The following is a 21,070-nucleotide window of genomic DNA, read 5'->3' on the forward strand; positions in this document are numbered from 1 at the left end:
TTGTGAATGCGATGTTGTGTATTAGGCTTTTTAATTAGGACTGCATTGTTCGTTCGCTTCTGGGGTTACATAGACTGAAACGGGGAAGCGTGACGAGTTTGTTTACATGGTGCCGTTACATAAATTTGTTTTAAAACTTGTAGTTTTGTTCGCTCATTGTTAATTTCTTTAAACACTTGTAAATTTGTTTTAAAGATTGTAATTGTGTTCGCTCATTGTAAATTTGTTAAGGGGCTTGTACTTTTGTTGGCTCATTGTGGGTTTGTTAAAAAACTTGTACATTTGTTAAAAAACTTGTAAATTTGTTAAAAAAAAATTGTGAATTTGTTTTTTGATCTTGTAGGTGGGTGGTTCACCATTGTGGTTTATTTTTGCCTTTCCAGGCCACGGTAGATTAAGACATTAATGGCATTAATCAAAACACTTACTTTGTGATATTAAGAACACTATCATTGGTACTGTCATACTTGGGACGTTGTCGCTGAACTTTTTTGACAGGATCAACTGTAAAATGTTTTGGTCCTGCTTGATTTTCGTTGACTAAAATAATGGAAAGTTTTTCATAAGATCCTCTGGGGTCAATGTGTTAGCATGACAGAAGCTTGATGCTGTCATGTGAGAACAAGCCACAGCTGGCGTTTTTCTGTTGCTCGAGTGGCTTACGTTTCTTTCCCGCCACAGAAAACCACCACGGGTTTATCAATGCCAATCAAAGTAGTGTTTAGTTTTTGTTCGATTGTTGATCACAAAGTATAAATTAGATGGGGAAAACTAGGATTCCGTGTGTATTCAAAGCACCGCCATTATTGTTTACAATGCATGGAAGTGTGTGCTGTGATGTGTTAAGCGGAATTATTGCATTCTGCAGAGAAGGAGGACTGGCGTTCATCACGATTTGGGAAGAAAGGGAGAAAAGATGACATAATATCATGATGGATATCGGATTTGAACCAAACTCTTCAAATATTGATTTGAAAAATTATATTTTATATGTTTATTTGCTAATGACGTTTGAACGTCTTGCCTTATATTAAAAGTATGCTTTAATAAAGCAATAAGCCCCAAGAGGCAGTGGGTTACCAGTGCATTTTATAACAGCTAAGTGCCGTTGTTAGGCACGACGCGAAGCGGAGTATAAAATGTATATATATACAGTATAAAATGCACTGTAACCCCGCTGCTTCGCGGGGTTTATTGCGTTTATAAAACGGTTACTTCATATGCATAGCAGGGTTTCACAAAATGAAACACAAATAAGTTGTAATTATATTAGTACACATATTACTCTTCCGCCAAACAAAGTAGTTCCTCAGAATCAAGTGTGGCTGCAACAGAGCGCAGTTCACAAACAACACAGACGCAGCAAAGACACAATGAAAATATGATTAAAGACTGTGGTGTTTATTTTTATATATCAACATTCATCTAAAATATACATTAACATTTATATCGTGCAACTGTTGAAGTGATGATCAAATATGCTTGGAAGCATGCTGAACTCTTTCCCCGTCAGCGTTTTTTTTTTTAAGTTAAAAATTAAAAATGATCTTCTTTAAATAAACATAAAATATCAAATGAAAGAACAGACCATCCGCTTTCCAAAAACAACAACAAAAAAACCCGTTTTATCCTATACCTTCATGTGTTCTCTTATCAGTTATCACCTCTCAAATTTTCAGCTAAAAGATAATAAAATTTTTGTAAGAGATCAGATTCAGAGCCATCAAAACTTACACGTCACGCTAAATCCAACACAACGCTGTTGTGTTAAGTTAATGCCTCAGTGTTTAAGTTGGGTAAGATTGCCATTTAGTGGATAATAGCGGAAATATCAATTTAAGACAACAACAACCCAGAGAACCTTTTCTCTTTATTGACGAAATGACTCAACAATATTTATTGACATTTATCTGGATATCGCCATAATTGTGCAAATGTAGAAAAATTAAAAATGATTAAAGACTGTGTTGTTTATTTTCATAAATCAGTACGCAGCAACAGTGGCGCAGTGATACTTGTGATGCGGTCTGAACCGTGGAGTTACCGGGGTATTTTATCACGGCTTAGAGCGTTTCAACTAATCAGACTGAAGAACCAGAACGAGCCGTTTTATAATTTCGCTTTTAAGATAAGGCAAGACGTTCAAACTTCACAAACACAATATTTGGTTTATTAATTTCTAAGTATAATGTCATATAATTAAGAGACATTTTTGTGTCATTTTAAACTTTACCTTTCAAAATGATTCAGTTTTTTACTTTGTAAATTAGTTTTAAGCGGTTGATATCTGGGAATAATAAACCTGGCCAATCAGAATCAGGCTTTCTAACGAGCCATGTAATAAGCATTGTTAAGCAGTCAGCAGATTTTCTTGCAGACATTTGAAGGGAAACATCTCTGCGTGGAAATTGAAAGATTTGTCAACCCTACATCAGCACACCTGGAGTTTCTGATTCATTGCAATCATTGAAATCTAATTCCTAAGAAGATAAAGCAATAAACTACAGAACACTATGCATTACAGTGATGTACAGCTTTATTTTAATCTTTAATAATAATGCTGAATTTAACCTTTCTGATCATTTGTGGAAGAGAAGTTTGTGTTTGTGAAGCGCTCTGGTTTGACTTGTCCCATAGTTTTTAATGATGTCTCTGTTCTTTCATCTAGTTTGTATACTCATGTGCTTGGCAGAAGTTTGTGCGCTGTGTGCAGTTTTCTACATGTTAGATGCATAAAGCCAGCCGCATGTCAGTAACACAAATAATTATCATTTCAAGCAAGAGCAGAATAATTCTGAATGTATAGAGAAGAGAAAGGAATGTTTATTAGTCTTACTGCTGGTCATTGCTATATTTTTGGCTGCATGTTGGCTGCAAAATCATAATAGCAATATTGGTGCTGAGAGCTGAGAGCCTACTTTAGATCACTTTTGATGATTTATTTTATGGTGCGATTTTTTCTTTGTGTATGTACCTTTAAATGTTTGTCTGGGAATGTTTGTGTTTGTATTGTATGTGTGTGTGTGCGTGAGTGTGTGTGAGTGCGTGCGTGCATGTGCGTGCGCATGCATGCTGATCTTGTCTCATGGACACAACCCCATGCCGCCTGCTGGGAGTGGTGCACAGAACCACAGACCTTCACTTTCACATACACACAAACCTTTGCTCTCCTCTCTGCTCCTCTCGAATCTTTTCTTCTGCTCCTCTCTAGTCCTCTCTATTCCTCTCCACTTCTTTCTTCTCTTTACTGCTCCACTCTTCTCCTCTCTGCTCATCTCTTCTCCTTTCCACTCATTTTTTCTCCTGTGTGCTCCATTTTTCTCCTCTCCACTTCTGTCTACTCCTCTCTGCTACTTACCTCCTCTCCGCTCCTGTTTTCTTCTCTCCGCTCCTTACTTCTCCCCTCCTCTCTTCTCTCCACTATTCTCACCTCAGCTCCTCATTTCTTCTCTCCTCTCCGTTCTTCTTCTCTCCACTCCTTTCTTCTTCTCCTCTTTTCTTCGCTCCTCTCTTCTTCTCTCCGCTCCTTTCTTCTCCTCTCCACTCCTTTCTTCTCCTCTTTTCTTCGCTCCTCTCTTATTCCCTTTCGCTCCTTTATTCTCCTCTCCGCTCCCTGCTTCTCTCTTCTCTGCTTCTCTATTCTCTGTTTCTCGCTTCTCTTCTCCCCAACTCTCAAGTCCTCTCCCCTCCTCTCTTCTTCTCTCTGCTCTTTACCTCTCCCCTCTTCTCTCCAATATTCGCTCCTCTGCTCCTCTCTTCTTCTCTTCACTCCTTTCTTCATCTCTCCCCTCCTCTCTTCACTTCACTATTCTCTCCTCCGCTCCTCTCTTCTCTTCACTATTCTTTCCTCCACTCCTCTCTTCTTCTCTCCGCTCCTCTCTTCTTCTCTCTGCTCCTTACTTCTCCTCTCTTCTCTCCACTATTCTCTCCTTCGCGTCTCTCTCCATCTCTCTGCTTCTTTCTTTTCCTCTCAGCTCCTTTCTTCTCCTCTCCTTTCTTCTCTCCTCCTCTCTTCTTCTCTCCGCTCCTTTCTTCTCCTCTCCACTCCTTTCTTCTTCTCCCCGCTGCCTGCTCCTCTCTTCTCTGATTCTCTATTCTCTGTTTCTCGCTTCTCTTCTCCCCAACTCTCAAGTCCTCTCCCCTCCTCTCTTCTTCTCTCTGCTCTTTACCTCTCCCCTCTTCTCTCCAATATTATCTCCACTGATCCTATCTTCTTCTCTTCCCTCCAATCTTCATCTCTCCCCTCCTCTCTTCTCTTCACTATTCTCTCATCCCCTCCTCTCTTCTCTTCTCTTCACTATTCTTTCCTCCGCTTCTCTCTTCTTCTCTCTGCTCCTTACTTCTCCTCTCTTCTCTCCATTATTCTCTCCTTCGTGTCTCTCTCCATCTCTCTGCTTCTTTCTTCTCCTCTCAGCTCCTTTCTTCTCCTCTCCTCTCTTCTCTCCTCCTCTCTTCTTCTCCTCTCCACTCCTTTCTTCTTCTCCTCTTTTCTTCGCTCCTCTCTTCTTCTCTTCGCTCCTTTCTTCTCCTCTCCACTCCTTTCTTCTTCTCCTCTTTTCTTCGCTCCTCTCTTCTTCCCTTTCGCTCCTTTATTCTCCTCTCCGCTCCCTGCTTCTCTCTTCTCTGATTCTCTATTCTCTGTTTCTCGCTTCTCTTCTCCCCAACTCTCAAGTCCTCTCCCCTCCTCTCTTCTTCTCTCTGCTCTTTACCTCTCCTCTCTTCTCTCCAATATTCTCTCCTCTGCTCCTCTCTTCTTCTCTTCACTCCTTTCTTCATCTCTCCCCTCCTCTCTTCTCTTCACTATTCTCTCCTCCGCTCCTCTCTTCTCTTCACTATTCTTTTCTCCGCTCCTCTCTTCTTCTCTCTGCTCCTTACTTCTCCTCTCTTCTCTCCACTATTCTCTCCTTCGCGTCTCTCCATCTCTCTGCTTCTTTCTTTTCCTCTCAGCTCCTTTCTTCTCCTCTCCCCTCCTCTCTTCTCTCCACTATTCTCTCCTCCGCTCCTCTCTTCTTCTCTCCGCTTCTTACTTCTCCCCTCCTCTCTTCTTTCAACTATTCTCTCCTCGACTCTTCTCTCCACTATTCTCTCATCTGCTCCTCTCTTTTTCTCTCTGCTCCTTACCTCTCCCCTCTTCTCTTCTCTCTACTATTCTCTGCTCTGCTCCTCTCTTCTTCTCTTTGCTCCTTTCTTCTCCTCTCAGCTGCTTTTTTCTCCTCTCCCCTCCTCTCTTTCCACTATTCTATTCTCTTCTCTGCTCCTCTTTTTCTCTTTCTGCTCTTCTCTTCATCTTTCCGCTCCTTTCTTCTCCTCTCCACTCCTTTCTTCTCTTCACTTTTCTCTCCTCCACTCTTCTCTCCGCTCCTTTCTTCTCCTCTCCACTCCTTTCTTCTCCTCTTCGCTCCTCTGTTTTCTGTTCCTTCCTCCTCTCTTCTCTGCTTCTCTTCTTCCCACCTCTTCAGTCCTCTCCCCTCTTCTCTTCTCTCCACTCCATTCTTCTCCTGCATGCTTCATTCTTCTCCTCACTGCTACTTTCTTCTCCTTTCCATTTCTGTCTTCTCATCTCTGTTTCTTTCTGGTCCTCTCTGCCATACTTTTCTGCTCTCTGCTCCTCTCTTCTTTTCTCTTCTCCTCTCCACACCTTTCCAGTCCTTTCCCCTCCTCTCTTTTCTCCACTATTCTCTTCTCTGCTCCTCTCTTCTCCTCTCTGCTAATTTCTTCTCTCACTTTGTGTCTTCTCCTCTCTGCTGCTTTCTGGTCCTCTCCACTTCACTTTTCTGTTCTCTGCTCCTTTCTTCTCCTCTCTGCTGCTCTCTTCTCTTCTTCACATCTTTCCAGTCCTCTCCACTATTACTTTTTCCTTCTGCTCCTCTCTTCGTATCTTCTCTCCGGTTTTCTTTTCTCCTGTCTCCTCCCTCTCTCCTTTCTGCTCCTCTCTTCTCCTGTGTTGATGAGATACGGTGATTTCTCCTAGGGGAGGCGGCAGTCCATCCTAGTGCAGCCCCGCCTTGCACCCGCTCCGCTTCGAATGCACAGGTAATGACTCAACTGACCCACCCACTCCACTCCTGTCTCCCTTCACATCCACTGTATGTACACTAGATTTGTCCACACGCACTGCACTTTACCTGCACTAAGTCATGTACACCTGCCTATAGGTCATTAAGTATAAATTAATCTAGATGGGGGAAGAAAAAGATTTGCCTGAAACGTAAAAAAGTGTAAAGTTTATTTCAGGCCTGTAGTTTAAATATTGTCCTATCCTAACATACATCAATGTAAAGCTTATTTATTCGGCTTTAAAAATACCCTGGTTGACTGGTTTTGTGGTCCAGGGTCACATACACACCGGGGGGGAAATCCCATTTAAAACTAAGCTGGTGGGATTTATTAGCATTGCATTATCTAGAATAATCTAAAAAAAAAAACACTAATTGCCTCCATGTCCTGTTTTAAATAAATGCAGGTCTCTGGGGATTTGTTTTACATTGTTTCTATGTAAAATTATAGCCGAACACATTTCAAACACAGGCCATGTGACTCAGTGCAAGATTGCTTACAGTATCACCACATCCATTCTACCTGCATCATCCACCCAACCATCACACTCCCAAACAGATGATGAGAATTCTGGGAAATCTCCGTATCTTTATCTGTGGTGCTCTGACAGGGGTCAGGGGTCGTTTATCAGCGTGCATGAGATCCTGAGAGTGTGTGTGGAAGATTATACATGTGCGTCTGTGCTTCTGTTGCGCTTCTAGTGATTTTTCAAGTATTTGTGTAGGCATACTGAGTGTTGTGTAGCAGTGCTGCTGTTGTGTTGCCTAGGAAATCAGTGTTTATGATTGTGTAAATAATTTGTTGCATTGTTTTTTTGGGGGGGTACAGTTAACGTAACTTAAAAACATATTAAAGATGAAAGTATGTTTGATGTCGCTTAGTGTTTGTAAATGAGGATCTTGAAAAAAACTGTCCACCCAAGTGTAAGATATCACTCCAGATGAGATTTTGGGGTCAGATTTACCCGAAAGAACCCAAAATATTTAATAGGTTTGAATCACTGGGCATGTAATGGCCATTTCTAGTTCCTTATACCGTTCCTCACAGCGATGCCATCAAAGAACCATTTATGGTTCCTCAAAGAACCATTCAGACAAAAATGGTACTTCTATGGCATCATAAAGCACCATTTTTTTTTTAAGTGTACATTACCGACAGGCCAATTCAGTCTGATCAGATTCAAACAATGGTTCCAGCCAAACATGCCGCTCACATGAGTGCTAACACAACTTGAATTCAGTTCTGACAGAGATGCACCCTTTAATCCTGTTGTCGTCATCACCTGTCTTTATGTTTAGTGTTGCAGACTATTTAAAACCTCAATTTCCAAACATTAATTTCATATTCATGATCACTAGGTTCTGATTGAGAAGAGAAACGAAATCACACCGAGCTGAGTCAGACTGGATTACGTTAGCCGCTTTGCTAATGTAACAGTCTGGAACCAAAGCAAATCCTTTGGTGTTTAAAACGTTGAGTGTAGTATGGTAAACTAATCCCGTTTAGATTTAAAAACAACAGGTGAGTATGTTAAATATGGTAATGGATTAAGTACAAATGTTGGTCTTGTTGTTTTGTAGAACTTCTCAAGCTTTTTAAGGTTGTTTAATTCAAATGTTCCTCCATTACTGCCCCAACGCAGACATCACTGAAAAAGACCGCACTTGATGAGAAACAGTCTGAGCATGATTTAGATATAAAATGAGCCGAGGTTCAAGGTAAGATTAGATGATAAGACTGGAAGAAAAAACGTTGTCTCCACTATTTGTGAATGTCCAGCCACACGTGACAAATGAAAGTGACAGTGATGGACTAAATGGGTGTTTTCACACTAAATGTGAGGTGGGACGGACCTGAGACTGTTTAAGTTGGGCTTGCTTGGTTGGTGTGAGTTTTATTCCCATATTTTTTACATTGGCCAACCCCTCATGCCAGGCGTTCCACGTGCATCCTAAAAAGTGAAGGCAAAACATTTCATAAAGCCTGCCCTCTCCATGGAAACAAACAGGACGAGAGACAAACTTTGTTTAAGTTAGGTTTTGGGGGCTATTTGTGCCTTTATTTGGACTGGATATTGGAGAGTTGGCAGGAAAGTATTGGGTTGAGATAGTATTGGCTTATATGAAATATATGTTGGGACTCTAACAAGAGAACTTGGGTTTGTGCCAACCAATCAAAGTGTGAAAACTACCTGCCATTCTAAATAGTGGGTCTCACGCTGTTTTGGTTTGAGCTTTCAAATTTTGATATAAAATATCAAAATTTTATACAAACATGATACATAGAAATATACAAATATTAGGCCTATATGAAAACAGAATGTAACAACTGAAAGTGCAAATAGGAGTTCTACAAATCATTTGTACTGATTTAAAGAAGATTTTAAGTACTGATCAAGTTTCCTCTTTCACATAAAATGTGTCTCATGATAGGACCATTGTTTAGGATGATTTGTTGCTTACAGTAAAGCCCTCAGTTAAACTGATATATAACATGTCATGCACATTTGATGTACAAATGCAGATATCATTAACAGTCAGGATCTGCCTGTACATATTCTACATATTACATACATTTTATTTCATTCTCACATCTCACAATTGTTACACAAGTTGCATGTTTGCATGTTTAGTAATTATTTTATAGTACAGACTTTACATAATTTTAAAGAGGCCATATCATAAGGAATCAAGTTTTCCTGTTCATGTATTGGTTATTAAAAAAAGAACTAAATGATGCTTCTTTGATAGACCTCAGCAGGGCTGGAAATGGCAGAAATTCACTGGGGGGACTTTACACTGTAAAAATTCCTTGTTTATGTTTAAACAACTTGAATAAATACGTTATAATTAATTCAGAAGTTTAGAAGTTGCCATAAAATAAAGTTGTAATAACATAACTATAATAAAAACTGTCATATTTTCTACACCAACTCCTCACTAGTCAAAAAAAGTTAAAATGACTTGTGTAAGAAAACAATTAAGTGCAAGTAGGAATTTTTTTACATTGTAGTTTTGAAGGAGGGGAGTCATTTTAGATGGGTCTAAAACAATATAATATTAAACATTTTTACAACCAAATTTTTACAATTACAAAGTTTTCTCCTACACTGTAAAAAGTGAAAAGTTGGATCAACTTAAAAACATAATTAAAGTTGTATCACCTAGAAAAGGTTAGTTTTTTCAACATACATTTTTAATTTAAAATATTTTTTACTTAAACATACAAGTTTAAAGGGAAATTTCACAAGATTTTTTTAAGATGTGAAATAAAACTTTGGTGTCCCCAGAGTACGTATGTGTTTTTGTATAAGTTTTAGCTTAAAAAAAATACCATATAGATAATTTATTATAACATGTTAAAATTGCCACTTTGTCGGTATGAGCAAAAATGTGCTGTTTTGGGTGTGTCCTTTTAAATGCAAATGAGCTGATCTCTGCACTAAATGACAGTGTCGTGGTGGGACAGTGCAGATTAAGGGACGGTATTATCCCCTTCTGACATCACAAGGGGAGCCAAATTTCAATTACCTATTTTTTCACATGCTTACAGAAAATGGTTTACCAAAACTAAGTTACTGGGTTGATCTTTTTCACATTTTCTGGGTTGATAGGGTCCCAATTATAGCACTTAAACCAGTTGTTCTCAAACTTTTTCCACGTGCGGCCCCCCTTGTGTACGGTGCATTCATTCGCGGCCCCCCAAAGAAAATTTCTAACTGTTCTAAAATCTAACATTTTAATTAAACAAAACATATTAAGTTATACAAAGTAGTGCTGTTGGTTAGTAGCCTTATTTTTTTTAGGTTTAATTACACAGAATTCATGATAAATGAATGTATTTTATAAAATGTCATAAAACTGGGGCCCCCCTGGCACCCTCTCGCGTCCCCCCTGGGGGCCCCGGACCCCAGTTTGAGAACCACTGACTTAAACAACAAATCGGATTTCACGATTTGTCCCCTTAAAAAAAATGTATTTAGGTTTTACCAATTTAAGTAATTTTTTAAGTTGATCCAACTTTTCATTTTTTACAGTATAGGTATGTTTTCTTATGTTTTTAAGTCACAAAAAAAAACAAATTTGTCCTCAGGTTAAAGAAATATTTTTGAAAAGTGTGAAAAGTTGAATATTTACTTAATGGATATTTTAAATAATGAAACTGATACATCAGTCATACAGTGACACTGTGTCCGTGAAGTGACATGTGACAAGCAAAATGATGCATTACAAAATAAAAGTTTTACAATAAACGCACACAAAAAAAACATAATAGGGAGTCATTTTTAAATGCTATCAAGTTGAATTAATATAATTTCTTTTCAATTCCACCATTTCAAAATTTCTTACCAGTTTGAGGTGATACCAAGGAGTATAGAAGCACAAGAGGGGAAACTCAATAGAACGTTCCATCGCAACACCAGCGCCCAGCAGCAGCCCTACAAATACGCCATTTTGGAATGAAAGCGACTCGGGAGTCAACTAAGTGATGGCAATATCAGCTACTTTGTACATTAAAAGTTCAAACTCAACCTGAATGATGATAACACAGAATAACATACAATCAGACCAGTGATCATTTATTCCTTTTTACAGCTTATTTTCAGATATTTAGACACGTCTTCCACTTTTATATAGGCTAATTTTACATACATACATAGCGACATAAACTCATCCACACCTAATATTTTGGCTCCATATACATACACATATACACAAATATACATTAGAATTGCTCGAAATGGATTAAGTAAAAAAAAAACAGCCACCGTCCAAAAGTGGCAATTATAGGACAGAGCAATGCATCATGTTCTATAAGATTATCATGTTTGTAGTGGGATCCAGGGGATTAATATGTTCAAAATATATTTCATACCTAGTGGAGTTGGTAACTAATATTAGTAGTAAATGTGTAAAATAGCATAAATTAGAATTACATAATAACAACAACAAATCAACACATACATACAAGACAATACAGCATTTCGTAATAGCACTTTTGGGAGTACTTCGACTCGCCTGAAAAGTCCGCTCCCCTTCTCCCTCTCATAATGGGAGAGGGAGGGTGTTACTGCGCCGAGTCGAAGTACTCCCAAAAGTGCTATTACGCCATAAAATATAGTTCCTCTTTTAAATCCGCTTAGAAAAGCGCTACGTTTTATTTTGTACCACCAAACTTGCTCGTATAACTACTCGTCTTAAATAGGAAAAACGTTGATGTGTTTGGTAACTTCTAACTTTATCTCCAAATGGCACCATTGAATGAATGGGGCCAAGCCAAATGCCATCGAAGCATCGCAGCGCGCTCCAGCGCCCACGTGCACGCACACAGACGACAGAGGGATGCATCAACAATTCTTAGTTAAGGTAACATATTTTAATATTGAAAATGAGTAGACTATTCCTTTAAGAAACTTACTATTGCGCTTCTGATTTGCCTGTGAGATTTGCTGAGAATGAATTGGCTGTGAGAATTTTCATTCCAAAATGGCGCCCGCGCTACTGAAGCGCCATCTAGTGGCTGTTGCCAAAAACGAATCAGAGTTTCCCCTCTTGTGCTTCTGTACTCTTTGTTGATACTCTATTCCTCCTCGAAATTCACTCACCAGACTCCGTCCCACCGCGTCCCCCCCTATTTCCAGCCCTGGACCACGAAGAAAATACTATAAATAAAACAATATGATATGGCCCTCTTAATGTTTTTTTCAATAAATAAAGTACCTATTCTTTAAAATCACAATGTACAATAATATTTAGGACTTAAATTACTCTGTATCATTGGCTCTCTGCCGTGCAACTTCACATAAGTATTACAGCTCTGGACCTCCAATATCTTTTTCTTTCTGTATGTCTTTCCCATATTTTCTGTGCATATCTCTGGATATTTCTCATTCCTCCGCTGTGCAACTCACACTCCTGTTTTGTTCCTCCTTTACTGCTCCTCCAAATCCCTTGCCATCTCAATATTTTCTCTCTTTCTCGTCCCCCTGTGACCTTCCTGTTCTTCTCTACTATTCTTCTCTTCTCGTCATGAGAACTCCTCCCCATCGTGTCACATTGATTTAATTTTGCCAAATCGTCATCCCTCCATCTGTCCATTTTTCCTTCGCCCTGCCCTCCTCTCCTTTCCTCTTTCTCTCTTTCTGTCTCGCTAGGAAAAGCAGCTTTCCTCCTTGGGTTCAGCAGACCCCCGTGTGAGTTTTGGAGGAGAAATGACCAGCGCTTCTGGCTTTGGAAAGTCCTTCGCGGAAGATCCCTCCACCCCGTACTCCCAGAACGGAGTTTTGTCCTTCCCGTTAGTGCCCCCTCCTCGTTTTCCCCGCCAGAACGGAGAGCTCCGTGGCAACCAAAAATCAGCCCCAGTGATGGCCGCTATGGCAACGGGGATCACAGCGACAGCATCCAGGGATGGGGCAAGATTGGAGGGGGAGCAGGTCAATAACAACACTGACCAAAACAATTATCAAAAGTCACATTTTTCGTTTCCCTATACGTTTCAGCTGTAAGGATAAAGCTTCAGATGTCTTTTGCTTTGCTTTTTGTACATTATGGACAATGGGAGGAAGGACGCATCATTGCTTGCACCATCCAAAACGAAAGGGCTCTCCATAGGATCTGATACTTTTCCTATATTGTTTTTGGATCAAGCCCCTGTCACATCCAAACTATTGAAATCTTCAATGAAATAAAGCAGTCAGTTCATATTCAAAAAGAAGCTGGAATGGCGTGCAAAAAAACTATTCAATATGTTTTGAAGCGCACCACCACCTAAATTGAACCAGCTTTGTCTTGGAGACTTTGCTATGTCCCTAGTGCCTTTCTGTATCTTCTGACAGGGTTTTCAAACGAACACGAGAATAATGACGACAGAATTACAGAAATGGTCGACGCCTCTCTTCTCTTGAGATAACGTAAGGTTGATGTTTTCATCTTCTCGGGATTTCAACCCTGGAGGAAGCGGCCGTGTTGTTGTGGACGTTGTGACAGGTGTGCAAACTGCTTGTGGTCTTCGAATTGCCTCACTAGACTGAACTTGTGCAATGTTTTCTCTTCTCAAACTCAGAACCTATGTGTATTTAACTGGTGCTATGAAATCTCAAAGCATTGCTATGTGTCACATAACCACCTCACATGACCATCTCGCCATCATCCTTAATGTTCATATTCGTCTTTGTCTTCCCTTTAATTTATCTTTTTCAATGTGTATGCTTGTGATTTTGTTAAAAGCGTGAGGTGATCTCTGTCAGGGGAAACACTTTTAACCAAAACTGAGATGCGAGGCCAGAACGCAGGTTTCGTTTTTACAAAAAGTGTTTTCTCAAATGCAAAGAAAGCTGAGATTTAAAGCAAATAAGCGGCACGGTGTAAGTGCTTTTGTGGGTGTTTTTTTTTTGAGCGGGATTTTGACGTGCCATGTTTTCAGCGAAGAAAGAAATATCCAACGGAAGTTGATGGCATTGTAGAAAGTAATTTTTTACATTATCTAAATTAAGAATATATTACACTTTTATTACAAAATATAATATTTCATGCACATGATTCATGCTTGCTTAAAACAAAGAAGTTATTTTATGTTGACTTGAACTAGTGTTTTTAAAAAGTAGCTTGTGTTGGCATTAAATTGTCATTTTGGTGTGTAAAATAATCAGATCGTATGTACTGTACAGAAATAACGCTAGCTATAACTCCTCATTGAACTATCACTGCCATGATGTGCCATCTGATACTGATTGTATTCTCATTGTTTACTTTTTTTATATTGATCAGTTCATTGGAAGACATTTACATGGCTTTGCTGATACATTTCAAATCATTCATTTGTAATTGAATCCATCGCTGATGTGAGGCCTTTATGTATATGTATCAAAGCTACACCAATATAACCAACCTAGACGAAAGCGCTTGTCAATATAGTATCTGCACAATAAAACCACTGAGCTGTACTGTATCATACGAAGGATTGGGACGGCACGAGAGGAGAATGGACTGATTGCCATTTTAGCTTTTAAGAGGGCTATACTTCTTTCACTTCTATTTAGTAATAAACCAGGCAATTTGTTTATGTCCCAAAAAGCATTGGGGAAAAATGGGATAACAGGGTTATCGTCTGAAAACGTGCCATGAAATGAAATGAATATACCTCATACGTAGAATCGAACGACTCAGGTAAACTATCAATTGCCTCCCAGTTTAACGCAAACTGGAAAGAAGAAATAAAGACCATTTTGGTAGTTAGTCCATTTCTTCTCCGAGTCGATCGGTTAGCAGCTCATCAAGCACCTCTTGTATCCCCTTCATCTCCAGCCAAACGCAAAGCTTCGTGGAGGACAATCTGGAATCTAATTGGAGGCCTCATCTAGGACAGTCGACCGGTTGGTCAGGTTTTAATTCGAGGGCGATGCCGCGCGATTCGATCGGTTGACGGAGGGCAAACGTAGGCTTTGACTCGTGCCAAAGCCGATCCAAAGAAACAAAATAGGTTCCCTCCCTCCGTCGTGGCCTCTCTCTGAAAATACAAGTTCGCTTTTGGATGCTCTTTTGGAAGTTCTTTTGTGCCTCACAATGGCTGGTTGGCCGGCCATACGTGCACACGAAAAAGACTTCACAGAGAGAGACGGAGGACTTTTGTGGATCAGATCGATCTTAAAGGTGCTGTTTTATAGGTTCTTAACTAAATACATTTAGGATGTTGGTACAATCCTCTTCTTCTCCTTAACGTCACATTAGCTCTGCCCTTCACACCTGCCCGTGTCTCTCAATCGTGTTTTTTAGTTTGGGGAAACTGAATATGCACAGCCTTTTTCTCTCAAGAGACGCTGAAGTGATTTTGTAAAAGGCTGGAACTGTATTTTTTAACTTCTGGACTGGACCTCACCCAGATGAGATCGAAGATTTACATGCTGGTAATGTGAGAACGTGGAAAGTTTATGTGACAATCTCTTTGCAACGAATTTTCGTTATATTCGAAGGAAAGTTGACCTGCTCCCCCTCCCCGACTCTCGCACTTTGCTTCATCCTGGATACTCGACGGCGACGACTCGGTGAAAGAAGGATGCGGGAACTTTTACTTTATTTCTTTCGTTTACTACGATCGCTGTGGTGTTTTTGATTTATGGATGATCAGACAGTTTGGTTCCTCATATTTAGAAACTTTGTGGGCTAGTTTGTGCGAAGCAAAGCCAAGTTGGTGTGTTAATTGTTCAACTTTATTATTTGGATGCGGACATTTCCTTCCTTTTTCACTACTAGACAAAAATCTAAACTTTGAGAGGTAATGCAGGTTAAATATTATTGTGAGTGACTGTGTTTATATACAGTGTGTGTACAGTCGTTGTGTATATACTGGATGTATGGTTATATACGGTATATAATGTATTTGTATATAGGGTATCTTTGTATATGCAGTGTACAGAATGTTCTTTACCGATTTGCTTTTTCCTCAATATGTGTGACGGTCGTAAGCGTACGAGAACTTTCTGGAAGTGTAATATTTACAGTGGCAACTCTCTGGCAAGAGTCTTTGGAAGCACTTTTTTGCTCAGGCTGTATACGCAGTCTGAAAGCTATGATGATGCATTGCCATGCGTCTGCCACAGGTTTTGCCAGTCTATAGCTTGCACTCATTTTCACATTGATCGAGGTGTTTTGTAACAAGTTCTGGGTGACCAAGCAATGGTTGTATATAAATCTATAGGATAAATACCTACTGTATGTATGCATATATTAACTTTTCCAGACATGAATCGCCTGCTGATCCGTGAAGATTGCATTTTCCATTGCTTTTAATTACAACAGTGCTGTGTGTCTGATGAGATGTTTGGATCGGTGTAGAAAGTCATGAAACTTTTTCCAAATGTTCCCATTTACTGACATTTTATATGGCCCGATGCTTTATTCACTCATTACTTGCCGAGCAACTCTTCCATGCAAGTAATTGCGTTTTTGTCCCCCGTAAATGAATGGAGTTCCCATGATGTGCCTCTTTCTAATAAACTTCAGTTGATCTTTGGCAGCCAACCACGAGCCAATCATATTCATCTTTCTTGACAAGCCATAAGCCCCGCCCCTAAAATTTCAGTTTTTAAAAAGGGCAGACACTTGGGAATTTATTTCTTTTTGTATATATAAATATATATATATATACATAAATATATATTAATAGAAAGAGTGGTATGTCAGAGTGTATTGCCAATGTTTTTGGATTTGTTATGAATGTTGATATTCTGGTTATTGAATTATGATTATTATTATTATTATTATTGTAATAATGATATAATGACTGCTGTTATCATTTCATCTTTTAGTTTATTCAATGCTGTTAAAGACTTTCATTTCTTTTTGAATAAATCTGAATTTATATTTTTCGGGTGGGCCAATTATAGAAATGAAATCAATTAAACAGATGAATAAAGAAATAATTAAATTCTTATTGAATTCATGTAAGGTTTTGTAAATGACTCTTCTATCTATCTATCTATCTATCTATCTATCTATCTATCTATCTATCTATCTATCTATCTATCTATCTATCTATCTATCTATCTATCTATCTATCTATCTATCTATCTATCTATCTATCTATCTATCTATCTATCTATCTATCTATCTATCTATCTATCTGAGGTTGATTCTCTTACTTCTCTTCTCAAAGGCAAACAAATCCAGGCAACCTCATATATTATATAATGCTCCATATTCACAATCAAAATTGACAGATGATGAGAGGTTGATAAGAACATATTGAAAGACATTTTGTGGCCGTATCTACTTTAAAATGAAGTGTTTGGTTCCAAAACGTAATAAATCCATTTTGACTTATTTCGGTAAAAATGTATTTTCTATACCAAGAAAGTGATAAGATGAAAACCACTATTTTTTGTTACAAACTTGATTATTTTTATATTCACAAAATGCAATAAATTACCCAGCCCCTAAGGTGACATATGAGTAAAAAAAATCTAAAGTTTACTTTCATGTGCTCACGCGAAACCTTCATGTGCAGAATTTTTATAAAAAGTTTAGTTTTGCGTGCACACGTGAAACTATCGTGTGCGCATGTGAAACTTTTCACGTGCGAGCGGGATAGTTTCACGTGCGCACGCAAAACTAAACGCAATAGTTTAGTAACTAAACTTTATTAAATTTTTTCTCCATGCCCCCTTAGGGGCTCCGTAATAAATCCATGATACGTTTTTTTTTTTCAAAATGCTATAAATCTATAGCCTGGTGCAACCAGACTCTCGTACATTCATTTCATTTATACAGAGAGTCTGGCCACGCTCCATTGCAAAGCGTTACTTCCGTTAAGGAGGGTCCTCTGTTGAAGTTTAAAACTATTGGATCTGCCCAGAGTCACTCTGAATCCGCCATAACCAATCGCTAACGTTTGGTCGTGACGTATCTCACTCAGTCTGACGAACGACCTCAACGTCTGCGTTCTTAGCCACTCCCCGCTGTTCGCTGATTGGACCTGCAGATTTTTGCCGGAGAAAATGAAACTCTACAGAGCAGTCCCAGACGTTGTTCTGAAGCGTAATGAAAATTAAGCGGAATAACGTAGGAGGGCGGAGCCAGGCTAATAAATCTATTGAATCAATATATTAATGTGCATTCATCTTTGCCAAAAGAGAGAAAGGGGGGAAATGGGAGAAAAGATGACAGAATAACACAATTATTTAAGTTAACCATTGCGTAAAATTAAGAATTTACTTCTACAATACTGATTTTGGTGGTAACTAATTTTTTTTTAAATGGCGTTTATCGCGTTTTGCAACCAAACTCTTCAAATGTCCATGTGCATATTTCAATTATTTTCATTATTGGATGGAAAACATTTCCAGGTCACATTTAAAGGAATACTTCACTTTCATGAAAGAAGATTCTGATGGTTTGCTCACCCCCTTGTCATCCAGGATGTTTGTGTCTGACTTTGTTCGGTCGAAAAAAAAATTTTGAGGAATTTTCTCCATATAGGGGACTTTAGTGGACCTCAACGGTTTGCATTTTCAATGCAGTTTAGTTTCAATGCAGCATCAAAGGGCTCTAAACGACCCCAACGGAGACATAAGGTTCAATGATGGTCGATCTAGCGAAACAATCGTCATTTTTGCCAAAAAAAAAAAAACCTTTAAAAAAGTACTTTTTAACCACGACTAACCTTGTGATGCACCAGCATGAGATATGCGAAACTACCACTCTAATGTTTACAAGTGTGGAGAAAGAGGACTGTTTTGAGGTTTTTGTATGTGCGAGACAACCAGAGACAACGTTATTGGATTACATCATATGTCATTCATAGGTAAGAATTCACTGGTTTCTCAATCCGAAGGGCGCGTTTTTTAGCATACGTCATCAAGAAAGTTGACTATTATTCTTAGTTGATCGGAAATTGATGTAATATGCTTATGACTTGATGATGTAATGCTCAATTAACTTAAATAAACTAGGCTTTATTATGTATGCAGCATATATGCAACCTGAGGAGGCTGTTGTCTTCAGATTGAGAAACGGCCATAGTCGGTTCAAAAGGAAAGTTAGGTAGTTGTTGTTTGCCTGCCATAGAGTAGGCCAACCCCGGAGGTTAGCCAAACACTGGTTCCCTTGCTAAAAAGCCCATTCATTTTCCCCATAGACTGGATAATCATAAAAAAGCTCTGTATTTAACAAAAAAAAAACATGTTTTGTCCAACAAGACACTTTTCAAAGATGAACACAATTTTTATGAATTTTGAAGTTTTTTATTTCTAGTAAACGCATTTAGACTTCAAAATTAATAAAAGTTGTGTTCATCTGTAAAGCCTTGTTGAACAAAACATGTAAGTGTCATATTTTGTTAAACACCGCTTATTTTTTTTTGCGAAAATCCAATAGTCTATGGCAGGGGTTCAGTCCTGGAGTGCCGTTGTCATGCAGATTTTAGCTCCAACCATTGATATAACCTTGCCTACCTGTAGTTTTCAGGTGACTCTTTGGACCTTGATTAGCTATTTCAGGTGTGCCTAATTTGAGCTGGAGCTAAACTCTGCAGGACATCGGCACTTCAGGACCGACGTTGCCTATGGGAATAATGAATGGGCTTTTTAGTGAGGGAACCAGTATCCAACTAACTCCCCGGTTTGGCCTACAAAAATACTTTTTCCCTGCGGCACTCTATTTTTGAACGAGCAGAAGACGTATGATGTCTGCACCCTTAGGAAACCTAACCATGATTTTACTACAGTTAAAACAAAACAAAAACATGGTAACTGTAGTAAACCATCGTAACTATAAAATAACCATGGTTTTGACCTCCATGGTTTTCAAAAAACATAGTTAAACCATGGTTAGTGTAGTAAAACCATGGTTTTGCTCATAGTAATCAATACACCAAAAACGCTTGGTTACACTTTTACCACAATAAAACTATGGTTCATTGTCGTAAGGGCGTAGCATGCAAACACATGCTGACTGACAAGGAACACATACTATCATAATATTCAGAACAAATCCAATTATTGAAAGTAGATTTCATGGTCCTACATCTTTCACAAATTATATACAAATTTGTTCAGAGCAATTGCTTTCAGGATATGAGGAGACTTTTGATCAGCATAACAAAAATTACACATTTAAAGGGATAGTTTACCCAAAAATGAAAATTCTGTCATCGTTTACTTACTCTTATGTTGTTATAAACCTGCATAAATTTCTTTGTTCTGATAAACACAAAGATATTTTGAGAAATGTTTGTAACAAAATTGTTTCTGGACCCTATTCACTTCCATAGTAGGAAAAAATAATATTATGGAAGTAAATGGGGTCCACGAATAGTTTGGTTACAAAATATCTTTGTGTTTATCAGAACAAAGAAATTTATACAGGTTTGTTACAACATGATGACAGAAATTTCATTTTTGGGTAAACTATCCCTTTAAAAGTGGATAGCAGGCACAACATCTTAATAGTGTTAAATACATTTGCATATTTGAAACGATGAGTTTCACTGCACAAAACACCATATCAGTATGGCCAAAACTTGAAGAAAATGTTTTTACATTTTTCTGGAATAATGTGGCCTAAAAGCCACAGTTTTAACATTGAGAGGTTTTTTTAAAGAGAAAAATAAAAATTCTGTCACATTTACTCTTGTCATCATTTAGTTGTTCCGAATCCATACAAAAGTTTTCATAAAAACAATATATTTATTAATTTAATGAATATAGGGTGGATTTAATAGAAACATTATGACACACACTATGTTTAATGAAACACCCAAGAGTGTGAGGCCGTATGTGTTCAGTAAAAGAGCCTAATCGAACAATTTACCTCCTATTACAGCACCCACTGGTCTAAAAATGGTGCTAAATAGTACTAAAAGCTTGTAATCATAGGGGAACCCTTTTTAGAGCTACACTGCACTAGTACCCTCGTAGAACCATAAGTGGTGCTAAAGCATGACTGTAGCACCACTTATGGTTCAACATACCACAATATGGTGCTACATAGGTTCTACATAGGTGATGTTTAGCACTATAAATGGTTCCTCTATGATAGCGAGCCATTAAACCACTTTCAGTGCTATCTAGCACCACTTTTTTAATGCAAATAAGTGCATTCATTTTTGTAAATTTATGTAGTAGCCATATATCACTGACTGATCTGTGTCAAATGATGCCGTTAAACATTTTTATATAATTGTTATTTGTTTTTCTTAAATAGGCTGACCATACATGCCATTCTTCCCGGACGCGTCCTGTCCAGGATTTCGGTGTGTCTTCCGGAAGTCGTATTTGTTGACTGCATACGCCATTCAGTTAAAAACATAAGACATACAATCGTAGTTTCATTCTTACCTTAAAAGATAACGGTTGCTTTTCTGTAATAATAATAATAATCCTCTATGACGTATGCGGTCGACAAATACGACCTCCGGAAGACGAACCCGAAATCCTGGTCAGGACGCGCCCGGGAAAAATGGCGCGCATGGTCACCCTATCTTAAAGTACAAATAAAATCATGTGGGACAAGACTGCAGA

The 21,070-nt window shown here is 38.5% G+C and overlaps 1 protein-coding gene across 12 annotated transcripts in view; it reads left to right on the plus strand.

The window, feature by feature from the left end:
* Nucleotides 1-16,490, plus strand: part of syngap1b (synaptic Ras GTPase activating protein 1b) — a 198,908-nt gene extending 182,418 nt beyond the window's left edge. For 5 of the 12 annotated variants that reach the window (XM_055211197.2, XM_055211184.2, XM_055211185.2 and 2 more), the window contains one exon: nt 12,212-16,490. In XM_055211197.2, the coding sequence (XP_055067172.1) occupies nt 12,212-12,562 (351 nt within the window). In that variant the 3' untranslated portion in view covers nt 12,563-16,490. Of the gene's footprint in view, nt 1-5,971; nt 6,034-7,699; nt 8,764-12,091 lie in introns of those variants that run through there. The other 7 variants (XM_055211190.2, XM_055211192.2, XM_055211187.2 and 4 more) reach the window with 7 other exon arrangements.
* Nucleotides 16,491-21,070: the final 4,580 nt, after the last annotated feature.

The sequence above is a fragment of the Misgurnus anguillicaudatus genome, chromosome 10, assembly GCF_027580225.2.
Source record: "Misgurnus anguillicaudatus chromosome 10, ASM2758022v2, whole genome shotgun sequence".
Taxonomy (NCBI): domain Eukaryota; kingdom Metazoa; phylum Chordata; class Actinopteri; order Cypriniformes; family Cobitidae; genus Misgurnus; species Misgurnus anguillicaudatus.